Source organism: Cynocephalus volans, chromosome 11, assembly GCF_027409185.1.
Source record: "Cynocephalus volans isolate mCynVol1 chromosome 11, mCynVol1.pri, whole genome shotgun sequence".
NCBI classification, from domain to species: Eukaryota; Metazoa; Chordata; class Mammalia; order Dermoptera; family Cynocephalidae; genus Cynocephalus; species Cynocephalus volans.
Window position 1 is genome coordinate 100,592,243 of NC_084470.1, and position 16,936 is coordinate 100,609,178.

The following is a 16,936-nucleotide window of genomic DNA, read 5'->3' on the forward strand; positions in this document are numbered from 1 at the left end:
GTGGTGATGGATGCACAACTCTGAATATACTAAAAACCACTGAAGATTTTAAGAAGGTAAATTCGTATGGTATCTGAATTATATATCAAGTCTCAATTAAGAGGTTATTAAAAAAAAAAAACAACACAAGAGTACTACACCCAACAAATTCGCTGATATAAACTCAGTCAATAACAAATATTGAGACTACAGACAAAAGAAAACTCTAATCAGACTACCAATGCAGTATAAATTGGTAACCACTTTGGAAAGAGTTTAGCATATTATATAATAACGTTGAATTGCACATACTCTATGACAACAATTCTACTCCTAGAAATGCATGCTTACGTGCATCAGTATACAGAAATTAACAGGAGTTAATTTCAAAGCATTATTTATAATAGTCCAAAACTATAATAACCTAAATGGCCATCAATAATGGAATGAGTGAAATATTTTGTAGCAAGAAAAATGAATAAGCTAGAGCTACATTCAACAATATGTACACACCTTAAAACCAACCGTGAATAAAATATGCATGACTCAAAAGAATATATACAGTATGGATCCAAATTTAACATTCAGATATAGACAAAACTAAATTACATTGTTTATGGATACATACACGAATGGAAAGAGTATAATGAAAAGCAACGGAGTGACTACCATATAAGTCAGGACAGTGATTTTCTTGAGACAGAATGGGAGGGAGTGTAATGAAGAAGGAACAAATGGAAAACTTTTAGGTTAGGGTAAGAGCGATGCTGTGTTCCTTAATATGGGTGCTAGTTACATGGATGTTTATTTTTAATCCATTCATTATATCACACATTTGTGTTATACACCTTTTCCGTATATGTTACATTTCATAATCTTAAAGATTTAAAAGGAAAGTTATTCAAGTCTCTCAGAAGCAACAACAACTAATAAAAGCACAAGATACCTCAAACCAGAAAGAGGCAATGGTATTCTTTCCCCAGTGGAGCAACTGATTATGTATCAACATGGACTTGGAAATGAGGGGATGAGGGGAAAGTAAATAAGAAATAATATGGAAAAACCTTTTAAAAAGAAAAAAAAGGAAAAAAAAAAAAAGGTAGATCCCTAAGTATAAATTGGGTGTGAATTTCCTATAGAAGGAGGTGCCAGTCACCAAGTGCATCAGACCCAACAGAGACACAGCTATAGCAGCAAGAAAAAAATCCCAAGCTGACTGAGCACAAGTGCACATATTACATTCTAATGTTTGGTTATAAAAACTAGTCCTAACTTTTTTCCTCATTAAGTACACATTAGAAATTAGAGATCATCTAAAAACCTCCATATATTATCTCCTCTTTATCTCTTCTTGTTACAGAACTAAGCGTCAGCTACGGTAAGATACCGAATCATCTATCCATGGGAGTGATGGTATAAATGCCATGTTCCAACTGCTTTAATCATTAGATATCTGCTTGAGTTCTACCTAACCATGTGTAAGAAAATATTGATTTTAAAACTCACCTAATCAATTCATATCAGTAAGCTTTTCTTTTTTTTTTTTAAAAAAGAAATATCATACCACAAGTCATGGCAAGGTTAACAAAAGAAATAGAGGACAGATACGAGACACCAAAAAATTAGTCTAAACGGGAAGACACAACATAAAATACACCTGAATAAAACTTAGAACAATTAGAAAGCAAGAGATAAAGAGCCAAATGATACAGGCTGAACATGCAGCTGATACATGAGGTGTAAAGTATAAGAATAAAGGGGCGGGGGCAGGGTCAAATGAGTCTTGAAGGGCAGAGAGCATTCCAGATGAGACTGCATAAAGACCTCACAAGACTAACAGGATGAAGACAGCATTTCAGAAGTGTCTTGGGAGAGATCATGGACAGGAAAAAGGAAGAGAATTGAGATTAGTGAACCTACATGATCAGAGACCAAGGAAATACTATTTATCACATAGGGATAAAAAGAAAATACTGCTTACTACATACGAGGTGATAAACACCAGGACTAAGATTTGGATGGAGGATGTGAACACAGAAAGAAGTTAATCCTAGAGAGCCATGGAGAAAAATTACACGAGGGAAAGAAAAGTGCAGAGAATCATACAGCTCCAAAGATTACAAATCTGGTGGTAGGAGAGGATAACATCACCACTGAAGGTTAAGAAAAGGGGAACTCAGTTTGAGAACCGATAAGTCAATTTTTGGTATGGTAAGTAAATCAAGAAAACAATTCATTACAACCTTTGTATAGAAATAAAACAACTTCATCTTGCCCTAGAGTCTTAAAAAAAATTTCTGAGAAACAACACTACAAAACTAAACTCCATTTTAAATACACAGTAAGAAATGTTTATTATATGCAATAATGGCTGCTGAGGAAAATTTGTAACCTCTTAGTAACTGACAAAGATTTTCTCCTTGACCTAACTCCAGCTAGGTTCCTCTGAGCCCTGTTCTGGACTACGCCTCAACCTCAGCCTATCAAGACTTGAACAAACACTAACAATTTCTAACAGCTCAAGGCCACATCCCTGAGATGACCCTGGCTCCCCTTAGTGCCTGCCTGAGAAAGCTCAAAGCTGCCAAAGAATTTACTCTTTGTTCTAGCCAACACCTGAAGACACTGTCCCTGTCTCCCAATCTCTGTGGGAGGATAGGTGCCTAACTTCCACAAGCACCAGTTACTAAATCCAGATGGGGTTCCCAGGGACCAATTCCCCTCTCTGCTTTTCATAACTGTCACCTCCCTGGCTCTGCTCAAGCCCCGCCACCCTCCCTCCCTACTCCCTCATTCTCCCTTTAAAATACCGAGTCACCTCTGTACAAATCAGAATGTAGCTACATTCTACATTCTTCCCCCTACTGTCAGTAGTTACTGAATAAAATGTTTGCTCTGCTCTAACGTCTAGCTGTATTTCTCTTTGATAAAAATCACATTAAAAAAGCAATCAATCTAAAACAGTCACATATCTAATTATGAATCATCTGAAATATGAGAAAGGATGATCAAGAATTTTAAATCAATAAAATGTCGTTCTCTGCAATATCTGGATGAAGTCAGTAGGGAGATTACTAGATTACTTCTTAAGATCTCTGTCCTTCAGTGTCATCACTATAAGAAAAAGTTTACTCATATTCGCTCACCAAGCTTTGACAATTCCATCTTCTTTTCAGACCAAGTATAGTACTGCAAAAGCCCTTTATAGGCTTGAATAAGATGGATTAATATTTCCTGGGAAGACGACTTCTCACCATATCTCCGTGTCTCTGCCTCACTTAGATTTCTGTTGGCATCCTCAAACATTCCATGATGCAGAAGGTACAATGCATGTTGCAAGGAGATCTGCAACAAAAATAAGAAAAAGCCCACTGAAATTTCAGTCATTAGACAACCATTAGTCAAAAAGCTCAGTAAATACATGCTCACTTTGGTAGGACACAAATGATATGACACTGCCCCTGTCATCAAAATTTTCAATCTAGTGAAGAAGAAAGACACATGAAATAATTAACAGTATGTAAATGAGAGCTAAATTATGTAAACTTACAAACAGAAGACAGCGTGATATAGTGAACAAAACAATGGGCTTTGAAGACAGAGTGCCCTAGTTCTCATGGCACTTAAATGATAAATAAACCTGAGTAAATTATTCACCTTTTGAGAGTCTCATATGTTACATGTAACAATTATTATTGACCCTTCAGAAGGGTATTGTCGAGGATTAAATTAGATAATATTTACATGCAACCTAATGCCTAGTTTGGTCCATAACAGACAATCAATCAATATAAACTACAGGTTAAGTATCCCTTATCCAAAATTCCTGGGACCATAAACATTTCAGATTTTAGAATATTTGTATTATACTTACTGCTTGAGCATGCCAAATCTGAAAATCCAAAGTCCAAAATGCTCCTGTGAGCATTTCTTTTGAGCATCATGTTGGCACTCAAAAGGTTTTAGATGTTGAAGTTTTCAGATTTCAAATTTTTGGATTAGGGATGCACAACCTGTATTTTATACATGTTATATAAGCTCAGAGAAAGCATCTTGATAAGAGGTTTTAAAGAATGGCTTCAGTTCAGATAGAAACGAAACTATCTCTGACACGGGAGAAGCAATAAGAACAATCACACAGAGAGAAGAGGCAAGACAGCTGTCTAGAGAGGTCTGGCTCTAGTACCCTCCCGTGCCCCCACCCCCCAATAAAGAGACCAAACAGCAAACAAATACATTTCAACCAAACTGACTAAAGAAATATGCTGCAGAGCACCAGGAGAGTGATGAAATCCTTGTGAAGCGTGGAAGACAGGAATAGCGCCATAGAGAGCACAGCAAGGCATCCAGTCTCTGCCCTGCTGCAGAGACCAGCTCACAGTCAGGCGGAGAGAGGTAAGCTGGAAAAAAAACCCACCTGTTTCCACTGCCACCACTAACGTCTGTGATCCCTGCCACAAGAGAGTCCCCCAATCCTTTCAGGACCCCAACCCAGTTGGACAATAGGTGGGAATTTCTGCAGCTTCATGGTATCATAGTAGAAACCTAGGGAGAAGAACCCCCATTCTCACCCTAAGTGGCTATGGCACAGCGCAGTCTCGAAACCAAATCTGTGGTTAAAGTATGCACGCCCCAGCCCCAGTGAAACTGACTACATTTATCCCGAAGCCCCATCTATATTCTACCACATTCACATGGGCACCAGCAAGGCCATGACCCCAGCTGCCTGGAGCCTAGGCCAGAGAGAAAGACTACACCCCCGGAATCTGAATTCACATGGCACCCTTTCCCTCCCAGAAGAACAGGCAGACCTCTGAGTGGAATAGCTTCCAATCAGTAGCTATTTCCAACATTCGTGTACACCCGCCCTGCACAGCTTGCAGACTCACTGAACCCACAGGTGCCCACTCTGGCCAGAAGCCAGCCCAGCAACAGCTCCTCCTCCCCTTGCAGTCCTCTACAATGCCATCAGGGCCTGCTGCTTCCTTGCAGACTTGCTGCAGGCTCAACAGCTGATCTGGCAACCATCCACAGAGCTGCCAGGTCCTGCAACACTAGTGTACACCTACTCCCTGACCAACAGTGGATTGGGTAGCAGCTTTTCCTCCCCACAGCAGGCCTCTTCAGAGCCACGGGGTCCTGCAGCATCCATGCAGGCTTGCTCCAGGCTTAACAGCTGATCCAGTGTACCTCTACAGAACTGCCAGGCCCTGCTGCACCATTGTATACCCGCTCACTGACCAAAAGAAGATTGGGCAAGGGCTTTGACCTTCCATATCAGGCCTCTACAAAGCTACTGGGCCCACAGCCACAACCACCCTACCCAGTGTCACCCACCCCAACAAGACCCTCCCAAGGGCACCACAAACAATAAAAGGGAAAGGAACAAAATAAATATAAAACAACCATAAAAAATTAATAACATGGCAGGAGTAAGGCAATACCTTTCAATAATAACACTGAATATAAATACAGACTGGCTGAATGGATTAAAAAAAAACTAGACCCAACTATATGATGCCTGCAAGAAACTCACTTCATCAGTAAAGATACACATAAACTAATATTGAAGAGATGGAAAAAGATATTCCATGCAGATGGAAACCAAAAACGAGGAGTAGCTATACTTACACTGGATAAAACAGACTTTAAACCAAAAACTATAAAAAGAGACGAAGGTTACTACATAATGATAAAGCGATCATTTGGCAAGAGGATATAACAATCATGAATATATATGCACCCAACATCATCAGAGCACCCAGATATATAAAGCAATTATTATTGGATCTGAAGGGATGGATAGAACCAAATACAATAGCAGTTGGGAACTCCATCCCTCTCTCAGCATTGGAGAGATCATCTAGACAAAAAATTAGTAGGGAAATATTGGATTTAAACTGCACTTTAGACCAAAAGGACTTGACAGACATTTACAGAACATTTCACTCAACAACTGCAGAATACACATTTTTACCATCAGCGCATTGAAACAAAAAAGCTTCCACGCAGCAAAGGAAACAATAAACAAAGCAAAGAGACAACATGGGGAATGGGAGAAAATACTTTGCAAACTACAAACCTGAAAAGGGAATAATATCCAGAATACACAAGGATCTCGATAATAAAAAAAGTTTTTAAGGGATGTTTTCAAGATGGTGGAATAGATGATCCCCAGCATCACTATCTCCCACAACTGATCAACATACAACTATTAAAAAGTAAAGACTTAATCCTAGGATCACTGGAGCTTGGGGAAAGAGGAGAGACCCACAGAGTTCATGAAGGTAGGAGAAGCCGCAGTTAGAGAAAGAAGGTACCATTCCAACTGTTTTGAGCCCTGGCCAATTTAGGGCCAGCCACTGTGAGCACACAGAGCAGGAGCTGGCAAAGCCACAGCCGTGCCCTGTGCATGAATGTGTTTGGAGTCTGCGGGGGAGAAGAGGAACTAAAAGTGTACCATACCAGCTTTCAGGCTAATGAAACCACTGACACTGTTCCTGTGTACCCACATTGGAGCGAGGTGCCCCCGGTTACCAAAAATAGGAGTCACCCAGAGGCCAGTGAGTCACTGCAAGAGACGACTGCAAAGCTCACCCCACGGGAGGTGTTTATTTTTTTTTATTTTTATTTTTTTTAAAAGATGACCAGTAAGGGGATCTTAACCCTTGACTTGGTGTTGTCAGCACCACGTTCACCCAGTGAGCAAACCAGCCATCCCTATATGGGATCTGAACTCGTGGCCTTGGTGTTATCAGCACCGCACTGTCCCGAGTGAGCCAGAGGCCGGCCCCCCGGGAGGTGTTTATTTAGAGTTGGGGTGGGAGGGAGGCTGGCCCACCAGAGGAACACTGGGGCACAGCATGGGCAGCTGATCTGCCTTCCAGTCAGCACAGGCCCACTCACTGGAGACTAGTCAGGGAAACAGGACTGCAGGGGGTGCAGTTTGCTGAAAAGAGTAAGTCCTGGGCCAGAATTTCCACACAGCACAGGTGTATCTGACCTCATAAGACCTGGATGAGATTAAAAGGTCAACAATTAAAACCTGAGCTGCACAAAAGACTTCTCCAGAGAATCAGCAGCAAGGCAGCAATTTAGCTCAACCACAGGGCTCAGGTGCTGGTCCCCACAGGAAGTTCCGCCAATTGTGGAATTAACCAAAGTACAACAAATTAGTTTCAGTGCAGAGTTTAAGTGGTGGTGGTAGGTAATAATCCAACAAAAAACTGAAAAAAAAAAAAAAAAAGATTAGAATCTCTGATATCCAGTAAAGGTGTAACAGCATCAAAGAACACCTATATAATCTAGAAGAGGTAGCAGTCTCCTCAAATGCCCAGCATCAATGAAAAGACACAAAGATTGAGAAAGAACAGAGAAATATGACACCAAAGGAAACAAACCAAACACCAGCAACAGACCCAGAGGAATAGCAGATTTATGAAATGCCTAACAGAGAATTCAGAATAATCCTCTTGAGGATGTTCAGAGAGTCACAAGAAAATACAGATACAAAATTAAATGATAATCTGGAAAACAATCCAGGAGCAGAATGAGAAACTTGACAAAAATCAATTAAAAAAAAAAAATAGAAATTCTGGAAACAAAGAATACATTATCTGAACTGAAAAACTCAATGGAAAGCTCCAAAAGCAGACTTGACCAAACAGAGGAAAGAATCAGTGAGGTGGAAGATAAAACATAGGAAATTATCAAATCAGAGGAGCAAAAAAGAAAAAAGAATAAGAAAAAATGAAACAGAAATACAGCAAACATGGGACTCCCTCGAGCAAAATAACCTCTGCATAATTGGCATACCTGAAGGAGAAGAAAAAGGAAGAGATATAGAAAGCATATTCAAGGAAATAATGGCTGAAAATTTCCCAAGTATGGAGAAAAATGACAGTATCCAGGTACAGGAAGCTTGGAGGTAACCAATGAAATTCAATGCAAGGAATAACACCCCGAGTCACATAATCAAATTATCAAAAACCAAATATGAAGAAAGGATACTGAAAGCAGCAAGAGAAAAGACACGCATAACATTCAACAGAGTCCCGATACATCTCTCAGCAGATTTCTCAGTAGTTACCCTACAGGCCAGAAGAGAATGGGATGATATATTCACAGCACTGAAGGAAAAAGACTGTCAGCCAAGAACTCTCTATCCAGCAAAACTAACCTTTGAATATGAAAGAGAAATAAAGTCTTCCCCAGACAAAGGTAAGGGAATTCACCAACACTAGACCTGCCTTACAAGAAATGCTAAAGGGAGTTCTTCAATTTGAAAGAAGACAATGCTAAGGAGCAGCAAGAAAACACCTGAAGGTACATAATTCATGAGTAAAGTAAACCCGCAGACGACCTCAGAGTAAATACTCCAATGTCCTGGAGTATTTTAAGGGGGATAAATAAACTGCTTACATCTTTAGTATGAAGACTAAAGGACAAACCTAACAAGATACTAACATATACAACAGCCATATAAGAGAAAGGCAATATTAAAAGATGTAACTTGAAACATCAAAATGTCAAAAAGTGGGAGGGAATGATACCAAAGCAAACAGTTGGCTTTGGTTCTTTCCTTTTTCTTATACATCAAAGTTAAGGTGTTATTAGTCTAAAATAAACTGTTATAACTATAACATGGTTTTTGTAAGTCTCACAGTAACCATAACACAAAAACTTGTTAAAAAAATTTAAAAAGCAAGAAATCCATATATTCCTAGAACAAACTACTCAATCACAAAGACAGTAAGAGCAGAAAAAATAAAAAGGATTAACAAAACAACCAGAAAGAAGTAACAAAATGACAGCAACCAGTCCCTATATATCACTAACAACTTTAAATGTAAATGGATTAAATACCCCAACTAAAAGACACAGTGGTTGAATGGATTATAAAACAAGGCCCAACAATACGCTATATATACAGCAAGACCTATCAGGAGAAATAGACTCCAACACCATAATAGTTGGGGGCCTTAAGATCCCACCTTCACCAAAGGACAGATCATCCAGACAGAAAATTAACCAGGAAACATCAGAAGTAATCTCTACTACAGGCCTGTTGGACCTAACAGACATATATAGAACATCTCATCCAACCGCTGCAGAATACACACTCTTCTCAACAGCACATGGACCACTTTCTAGAATAGGTCGAAAAATAAGCCTCAACAAATTTTAAAAGACTGAAGTATCAACTACCTTGTCCAACCACAATGGAATAAAACTAGAAATCAACAACAAAAGGGACACTAGAAACCATGCAAATACATGTAAATTAAACAACATGCTCCTAAACTACAAATGGGTCAAAGAAGAAATCAAAAGGGAAATTAAAACATTCCAAGGGATAAGTGAAAATGAAAACACAACACGCCAGTTTATATGGGATACAGCAAAAGCAGTTCTAAGAGGGAAATTTGTAGCAATAAATGCCCACATCTGAGATTTAAAAAACAATACAACATATTGATGAAAAAGAGCTGGTTTTTTGAAAAGATAAAAACAATTAATAAACCTTTAGTTAGACTGATGAAAAAAAGAAGACTCAAAGTCAGAAATGAAAAAGACATTACAACTGATACCACAGAAATACAAAGGATCATAAAAGACTATTACAAACAACTATATAAGTGCACACTGGAAAACCTAGAAGAAACAGCTGCATTCCTGGACACTTACAACTTACCAAGGTTGAAACATGAAGAACTAGAAAACCTAAACAGAACACTAACAAGTAACGAGATTGACACAGTAATAAAAATTCTCTCAATGAAGAAAAGCCCAGGACCAAACAGCTTCACTGCTGAATTCTACTAAACTTTTAAAGAAGATTTAATCCCAATCCTTCTCAAACTACTCCAAAAGACTGAAGAGGAGGAAATACTTCCACACACATTCTACGAGGCCAACATTATTAACCTTATACCAAAACCAGAAAAAGATACAACAAAAAAAAGAAAACTACAGACCAATATCCCTAATGAACACAGATGCGAAGACCCTCAACAAAAACATTAGCAAACAGGATCCAACAACACATTAAAAAGATCACACACCATGATCAAGTGGGGTTCATCCCAAGGATGCAAGGATGGTTCAACATATGCAAATCAATAAACATGATACATCTCATGAACAGAATGAAGGACAAAAACCACATGATCATTTCAGTACATGCAAAAAAGGGATTTAATAAAATTCAACACCCCTCTATGATAAAAACACTCAACAAACTAGGTATAGAAGGAATGTACCTCAATACAATATAGAACACATTGGATAAACCCATAACTAATACCATGCTGAATGGACAAAAATTGAGGCTTTTCCTAAAGATCTGGAACAAGACAAGGATGCCCACTTTCCCCACTCTTATTCAACATAGTACTGGAAGTTTTAGCCAGTGCAAGAAGGCAAAAGAAAGTAATAAAGGGCATCCAAATCATTGAGGTAGTCAAACTATACGTATTTGCAGATGACATGATCATACACACAGAAAATCTTAAAGACTCCACCAAAAAATTACTAGAACTAGTAAACAAATTCAATAAAGTGGCAGGATACAAAATCAACACACAAAACTCAATAGCCTTCCTATACGCCAATAACAAAACAGCTAAAAAAGAAACCAAAACAGTAATCCCATTCATAACAGCTACCAAACAAATGAAATACCTAGGAGTAAATTTAACCAAAGAGGTCAAAGACCTCTACAATGAAAACTATAAAACACTGGTGAAAAAAACTGAACAGGACACAAATACATGGAAAGATACCCCATGTTCATGGGTCAGAAGAATTAACATCATCAAAATGTCCATATTACCCAAAGCAATCTGTACATTCAACACAATCCCTATCAAAATACCAAAGGCATTCTTTGCAGAAATGCAAAAAACAATCTTAAAATTTGTATGGAACCACAAAAGAGCCCACATAGCTAACGCAATCTTGAATAAAAAGAACAAAGTTGGAGGCATCACACTTCCTGACTTCAAAATACACTATAAAGCAATAGGAACCAAAACACCATGGTACTGGCATAAAAACAGACAAACTGACCAACGGAACAAAATAGAGAGCCCAGAAGTAAACCCACGCACTTACATCCAACGGATTTTCAGCAAAGGTGCCAAGAATATACAGTGGAGAAGGACAGCCTGTTCAATTAATGGTGCTGGGAAAACTGGCTATCTACATGCAGGAGATTGAAACTACACCCCTGTCTCTCACCATACACAAAAATCGACTCAAAATGGATTAAAGACCTAAACTTAAGACCCAAAACTATGTAACTACTAAAAGAAAACACAGGAGGAACGCTACATGAAACAAGAACGGGCAGTGCTTTTCTGAACAAGACTAGAAAGGCACAGTCAACTAAAGCAAAAGCAGACAAATGGCGCTACATCAAACTAAGAAGCTAGTGCACAGCAGGGGACATTACCAACAGAGTGAGACAACCTACAGAATGAGAGAAAGTGTTCAGAAACTTCACAACAGACAAAAGGCTATTACACAGAATATACAAGGAACTCAAACAACTCAACAACAAAAAACCAAATAACCCAATTAAAAAATAGGCAAAGGACCTGAATAGACATTTCTCAAAAGATGACATACTAATGGCCAACAAGCACAAATGCTCAAAATCACTAATCACCAGGGAAGTACAAATTATGACCACAATGATACATCATCTCACCCCAGTTAGAACGGCCATTATCAACCAGACAGAAAGTAACAAACGCTGGCAAGGATGTGGAGAAAAGGGAAGCCTCCTACATTGTTGGTGGGAATTAAAATTGGTATAGCCACCGTAGAAGACAGTTTGGAGGTTCCTCAGAGAACTAAAAACAGATCTACCTTATGACCCAGCTATCCTACTACTGGGTATGTACCCAAAGGAAATGAAATCGATAGACCAAAAAGGCACCTGCGTTCGCATGTTCATCGCAACATTACTCACAATAGCCAAGAAATGGAATCAACCTAAATAGCCATCAACAAATGAATGAATTAAAAACCCATGCTATATATACATAATGGAATACTATTCAGCTATAAAAAGAAATAACATCCTATCATTTGCAGCAACATGGATGGAACTGGAGACCAGCATGTTAAGTGAAATAAGTCAGGCACAGAAAGACAAATCGCATCGTCTCACTCATAAGCAGAATCCAAAAAAAAAAAAAAGTGGTTCTTATACAAGTAGAGATTAACAGAGGCTGGAACTGGGGGTGGAGGGGAGAAAGGGGAACTAAAGGATACAAAACTATGCTATCTTCCCTAAGTGACTCATTGTGCAGTATATGCATGTATTGAAACAACACACTGTACCCCCCACAAAAATATAAATTAAAAAATAATAAAAAGACAAATAACCCAATTTAAAAATGGACAGGAAAGCCAAATAACATTTTTCAAAAGAAGACATAAAAATGGCCAATAGGTATATGAAAAAGTCCTCAACATCACTAATCATCAGGGAAATGCAAATCAAAACCACACTGAGATATCATCTCACTATTATCAAAAAGACAGAAAATAACAAATACTGGCAAGAATGTGGAGAAAGGGGAACTCTTATAATACACTGTTGGTAGAATTGTATAGAGGATTCCTTAAAGCAAATGTACTTCACAGGGTCTGGTTTTCCAAAGCCTTGCAGTTTCAAATATTGTCCTTGCGGAGGACAGGAAATTTTCCTCAGCCTAGAAAGTCTCTGGTGTAAGATAAAGATTTGTGGCACAGCAAGGTTGCTGTCTCAAGGACAGACTAGTTACTGATTGTTATATAAAGATACTGAGAAATTGCTGTAAGAAGGGAATGTTTGCTAGATCAAGCTTTTGTTGGTGGATCACTTCATTGTCTAATGAAATGTCATCTGACTTGTTTCACTGAAAGTTACCAGCCTATATTGTTAAACTATAACCCCACTTATGTTCTCTTCCTGTAACTTCCTGGTCTGGAAAATAAATGCAGGAAGAGAACGCCAATTTGGGGTTCATTTCCCAAGGAAGGGATGCCTCTCGCTTGAGGGTTCTGGGGAAGTTCACCACTTCGGGGCTTCTCACTGCTCAGAAGAGATGGGCTTTGAGTAATCCTTTGCGGCTTTGTCCCCCAGTGGCCTGCACCACCATGCCCAAGATTTGGAACCAACCTAAATGTCCACTGACAGATGACTGGATAAAGAAAATGTAGTATATACACACAATAGAATACTACACAGCCATAAAAAAGAACAAACTTTTGCCATTTGTAGCATAATGGATGAATTTGGAGAAAATTATGTTAAGTGAAATAAGCCAGGCACAGCAAGAGAAAAACCACATGTTCTCACTCATATGTAGGAGCTAAAAACAAAAACAAAAACAAAAACAAAAACAAAAAACAAATTCAGAAGTTGTACTGTTAAAAGGAGAGAGAAAAACTGGTTACTAGAGGTGGGAAGGGGAGGGGAGAGGTTGGTTAATGGATACAAAATTACAGCTAGATATAAAAAATAAGTTCTGTATTGGCATACAGTGAGCCCAGGAATCTATAATTAACAATCATTTCCTGCATGTTATCAAATGACTAGGAGAGATCAAATATTCACATCAGAAAGAAATGTTTCAGTTTGGCAGTGATGAATATGCTAACTAACTGATTAGATCATCACACATACGCATGTATTGAAACATAACTCTGTATCACATAAATATGTACAATCAATATGTTTCAGCAAAAAATTAATTTTAAAAAGAACAATTACACAAAGAAAGAGCATTACAAGAAAGGAGGACATCAAGGAAAATGGGAAATAAAATTAATCATATGGGTTGAGCCAGATCAGAAAATTCAAGGCCTCATCTCAAACTACTGCAATAATTCCTCAGCTGGTCTCTCCATTTCTGCCCCCCCCAACAATCTACCTTCCATGTGACTACCAAAGCAATCTCATCTTGTTAGTCATCTGTGACTAACAACAGGGACTTGGAATAGTCATCTGTGTAAAATCCTTCAATGGCTCCCACTACCAACAGGATAAAATCCAAGCTCCTTAGCTACAGCACACGGGGCCCAACCTACTTCCCCTGGCTTCCACCCAAATAATTTTTAGAATAACTAAAGCTTCGGATAGAAGGCTATCAAACTCCTTATTACCCCCTGCCACGTCAGATTACCCCCTCCCCTAGGCTGCGTAGTGAACACTCTCCTGCTTTTTCACAATCATCTCAAACATCACTTTCCTTTCTCTTCCTGATTCCCCTGGCCATTCAATCCCAGCCTTCTCCAATTCCACAGAGCTGCCCATTTTCTCCTTTGTCTTCTCACCATACATTGCATTTCTACTATGGTACCCATAACACATTATTCCATTTACATGCCTGTCTCCCTCTACCACAAGAACCACGTCTAGCACACTGCTTGCCAAACAGCAGTGTTTCTAAAATTATTAACAAAAAAATTTTATTCTCTACCCTAATCACCACCTTCAGACTCCAGAATGAGAAATGAGGTTCCCTTCCAGTTTGTTTTCTTTAACTGAGTAGATTCTATGAGCCAAATGGGACTTTAATAAATTTAGTTAAAACTCCACACTCCCTTCCCAATCAAATGGCTTGTCCAGTTTCTTCCTGAAAAAAAAAAATGGGAAGCACACAAAATCATCAAGGCAGGCCATTCCTTTTTCCAATTACTCAGTTAGAAAGTTCTTCCTCAAGCAAAACCATAAGCTGCCGCCATTTAATTTCCACTCACAGTATATCTGGTCTACCAGAGAACAAGATCATAAGAGAGTACCTGGGACATAAGCAAATACTCAGAAAAAATTTCCTAAATTAATTAGTAAGATCTAAAAAGAATCCTAAACTGGGGAAACCGTTTTCAAAATTACAAAGCAGTGGGAATGTAAAATAGTGCGGCCCCTGTGGAAAACAGTTTGGGGATTCCTAAAAACATTGAACAAAGAAGTGTGTGTACACCAATATTCACTGAAGCATAATTTACAATAGCCAAAAGGTAAAAGCAACCCAACAACAGATAAGCAAAATGTGATATACAAAAGAATACCATTCAGCCATAAAAAGGAAATGAAGTTCTGATACATGCCACAACATGGATAAATCTTGAAAACATTATGCTCAGTCAAATTATCCAGACACAAAATGACAAATACTGTCTGATTCTACTTATATGAAATATCTAGAATAGGCAAATTCGTGGAGACAGAAAATAGGTTAGAGGTTACCAGGGGCCAGAAAGACAAGAAAATGGGGAGTTATTGCTTAGTGAGTACAAAGTTTCTGTTTGGGGTGATGGAAAAGTTTCAGAAATAGTGGTGAGGGTGGTACAACAGCGAATATAATGCCACAGAACCGTACACTTAAAAATGCTTAAATAGCATATATTGTTTTATATATTTTACCACGATGAAAAGAAATTTAGAAAATAGAAAAAGTAAGAACAAAACAAAAACATTCAAAGAGTGAATATCTTAGGCTTTGCACACCATATGGTTTCTGTCACAATTACTCAAATCCATCACTGTCATGCAAAACAGCTATTGACAATATGGAAGTGAAGGGTGTACTTGTGTTCCAATAAAACTTTATGGTCGTTGAAAAAAATTAAACGGCAAAGCATTTATAAAACTTTATTGAAAAAGGGCTCTTTTAGTCAAAAACATACTACAGATGGGAGTTATAATATTTTGGAAATGTCTAAATCCTTTTGAATAAGACTTTTATTACAGGATATACGAATGTGGAGAGAAGGTTCCACCTAATCGTTAGGAGCAAAATACTTTCACACATTCAAATTCCCAACTCGTTTAATTCCTTCCTTTTCCCCAAAACACCAACCCTTAGCTCAAATACCTTAAGCAAACACATTAGGATTTGGCCCATTATAATAATGAAGCACAACTACAAGCTCTGAAGGACTGGTTTTGGCAGCCAGAGATCTACAACAAAGAGAAGGCATCTTCGGTCACAGAACACACTGGAAACCAAGTACAATGTTTCTCACAACACTACTTTTAGTTTAACTTATTTATCCAGATGTCTTATCCTTTTTATATGCTTTTTACATTATTATCTACTTTATCAGACACAAGCAATTTTTTAAAAAATGAATACTGCAAATGTAAACTCACAAAACCTACATTCTCACCTTTAAGTAATTCATGACGCCAATATTTTTCATCCGGTCAGCAAAGGTATTGAAAGTCTCCACGTTGCTCTTGGGATGATAAAATAGAATTTCACTTCCAAGCTTCCAAATAATCTGTCAAAGCAGAAATTAGTACCAAAATGTAAAATCCTTGCCTAAAACAATTTCTGCCTAAGAAAGTTAGGCAGGCAGTTAAGATACATATTGAACATGAAATTTTTAATAGTATACGAGGAAGAATATTGAAGTCAGGAAACTCGGGTTCTAGTAACACTGCCTTCTCACTGGCCTCAGTCACATCTTATCCTCTGCAAAATGAGGGAAACAAACTAGATGTTTCCTGAGATCCCATCAAGCTCTACAACTCTTGGCCGTACTTATTCTATATTTAGAATGCCAACTTAATAATATCAACTTTAAATTAAAGAGAACTTTAAATCAACTATTTCTATGAACATAAACACTGGATGTTTGGTATAACGAAAACACTCATCTTCCCAACTCAGAAAGAGGTCAAAATTTCATTTGCAGAAGGCCAAACTGTAGTATTGGGGAGCTTAAAGAAAACTTAGAGAGTATCTATCAGAGTTGTTCTCAAGCTTGGTTGTATATGAGAATTACCTGGGACACCTGTTAAAACAAATATTCTAAGTATTCAGATTTTGATTCAGTAGGACTGGGATGGAGTACAGGAATCACTATTCTCAACAAAAGCCCTACGTGATTCAATTAGAGCCAAATAAGCACCCGTAAACCACTGCCAATTCCGTAATTTTACAGAACAAAA

The 16,936-nt window shown here is 38.2% G+C and overlaps 1 protein-coding gene across 1 annotated transcript in view; it reads right to left on the minus strand.

Moving 5' to 3' along the window:
- Nucleotides 1-16,936, minus strand: part of LOC134390162 (TATA box-binding protein-associated factor RNA polymerase I subunit A-like) — a 35,508-nt gene that overhangs the window by 10,861 nt on the left and 7,711 nt on the right. Inside the window, 3 exon segments of the mRNA XM_063113433.1 lie at nt 2,245-2,249; nt 3,126-3,324; nt 16,150-16,263. Coding sequence (XP_062969503.1) covers nt 2,245-2,249; nt 3,126-3,324; nt 16,150-16,263 — 318 coding nt within the window.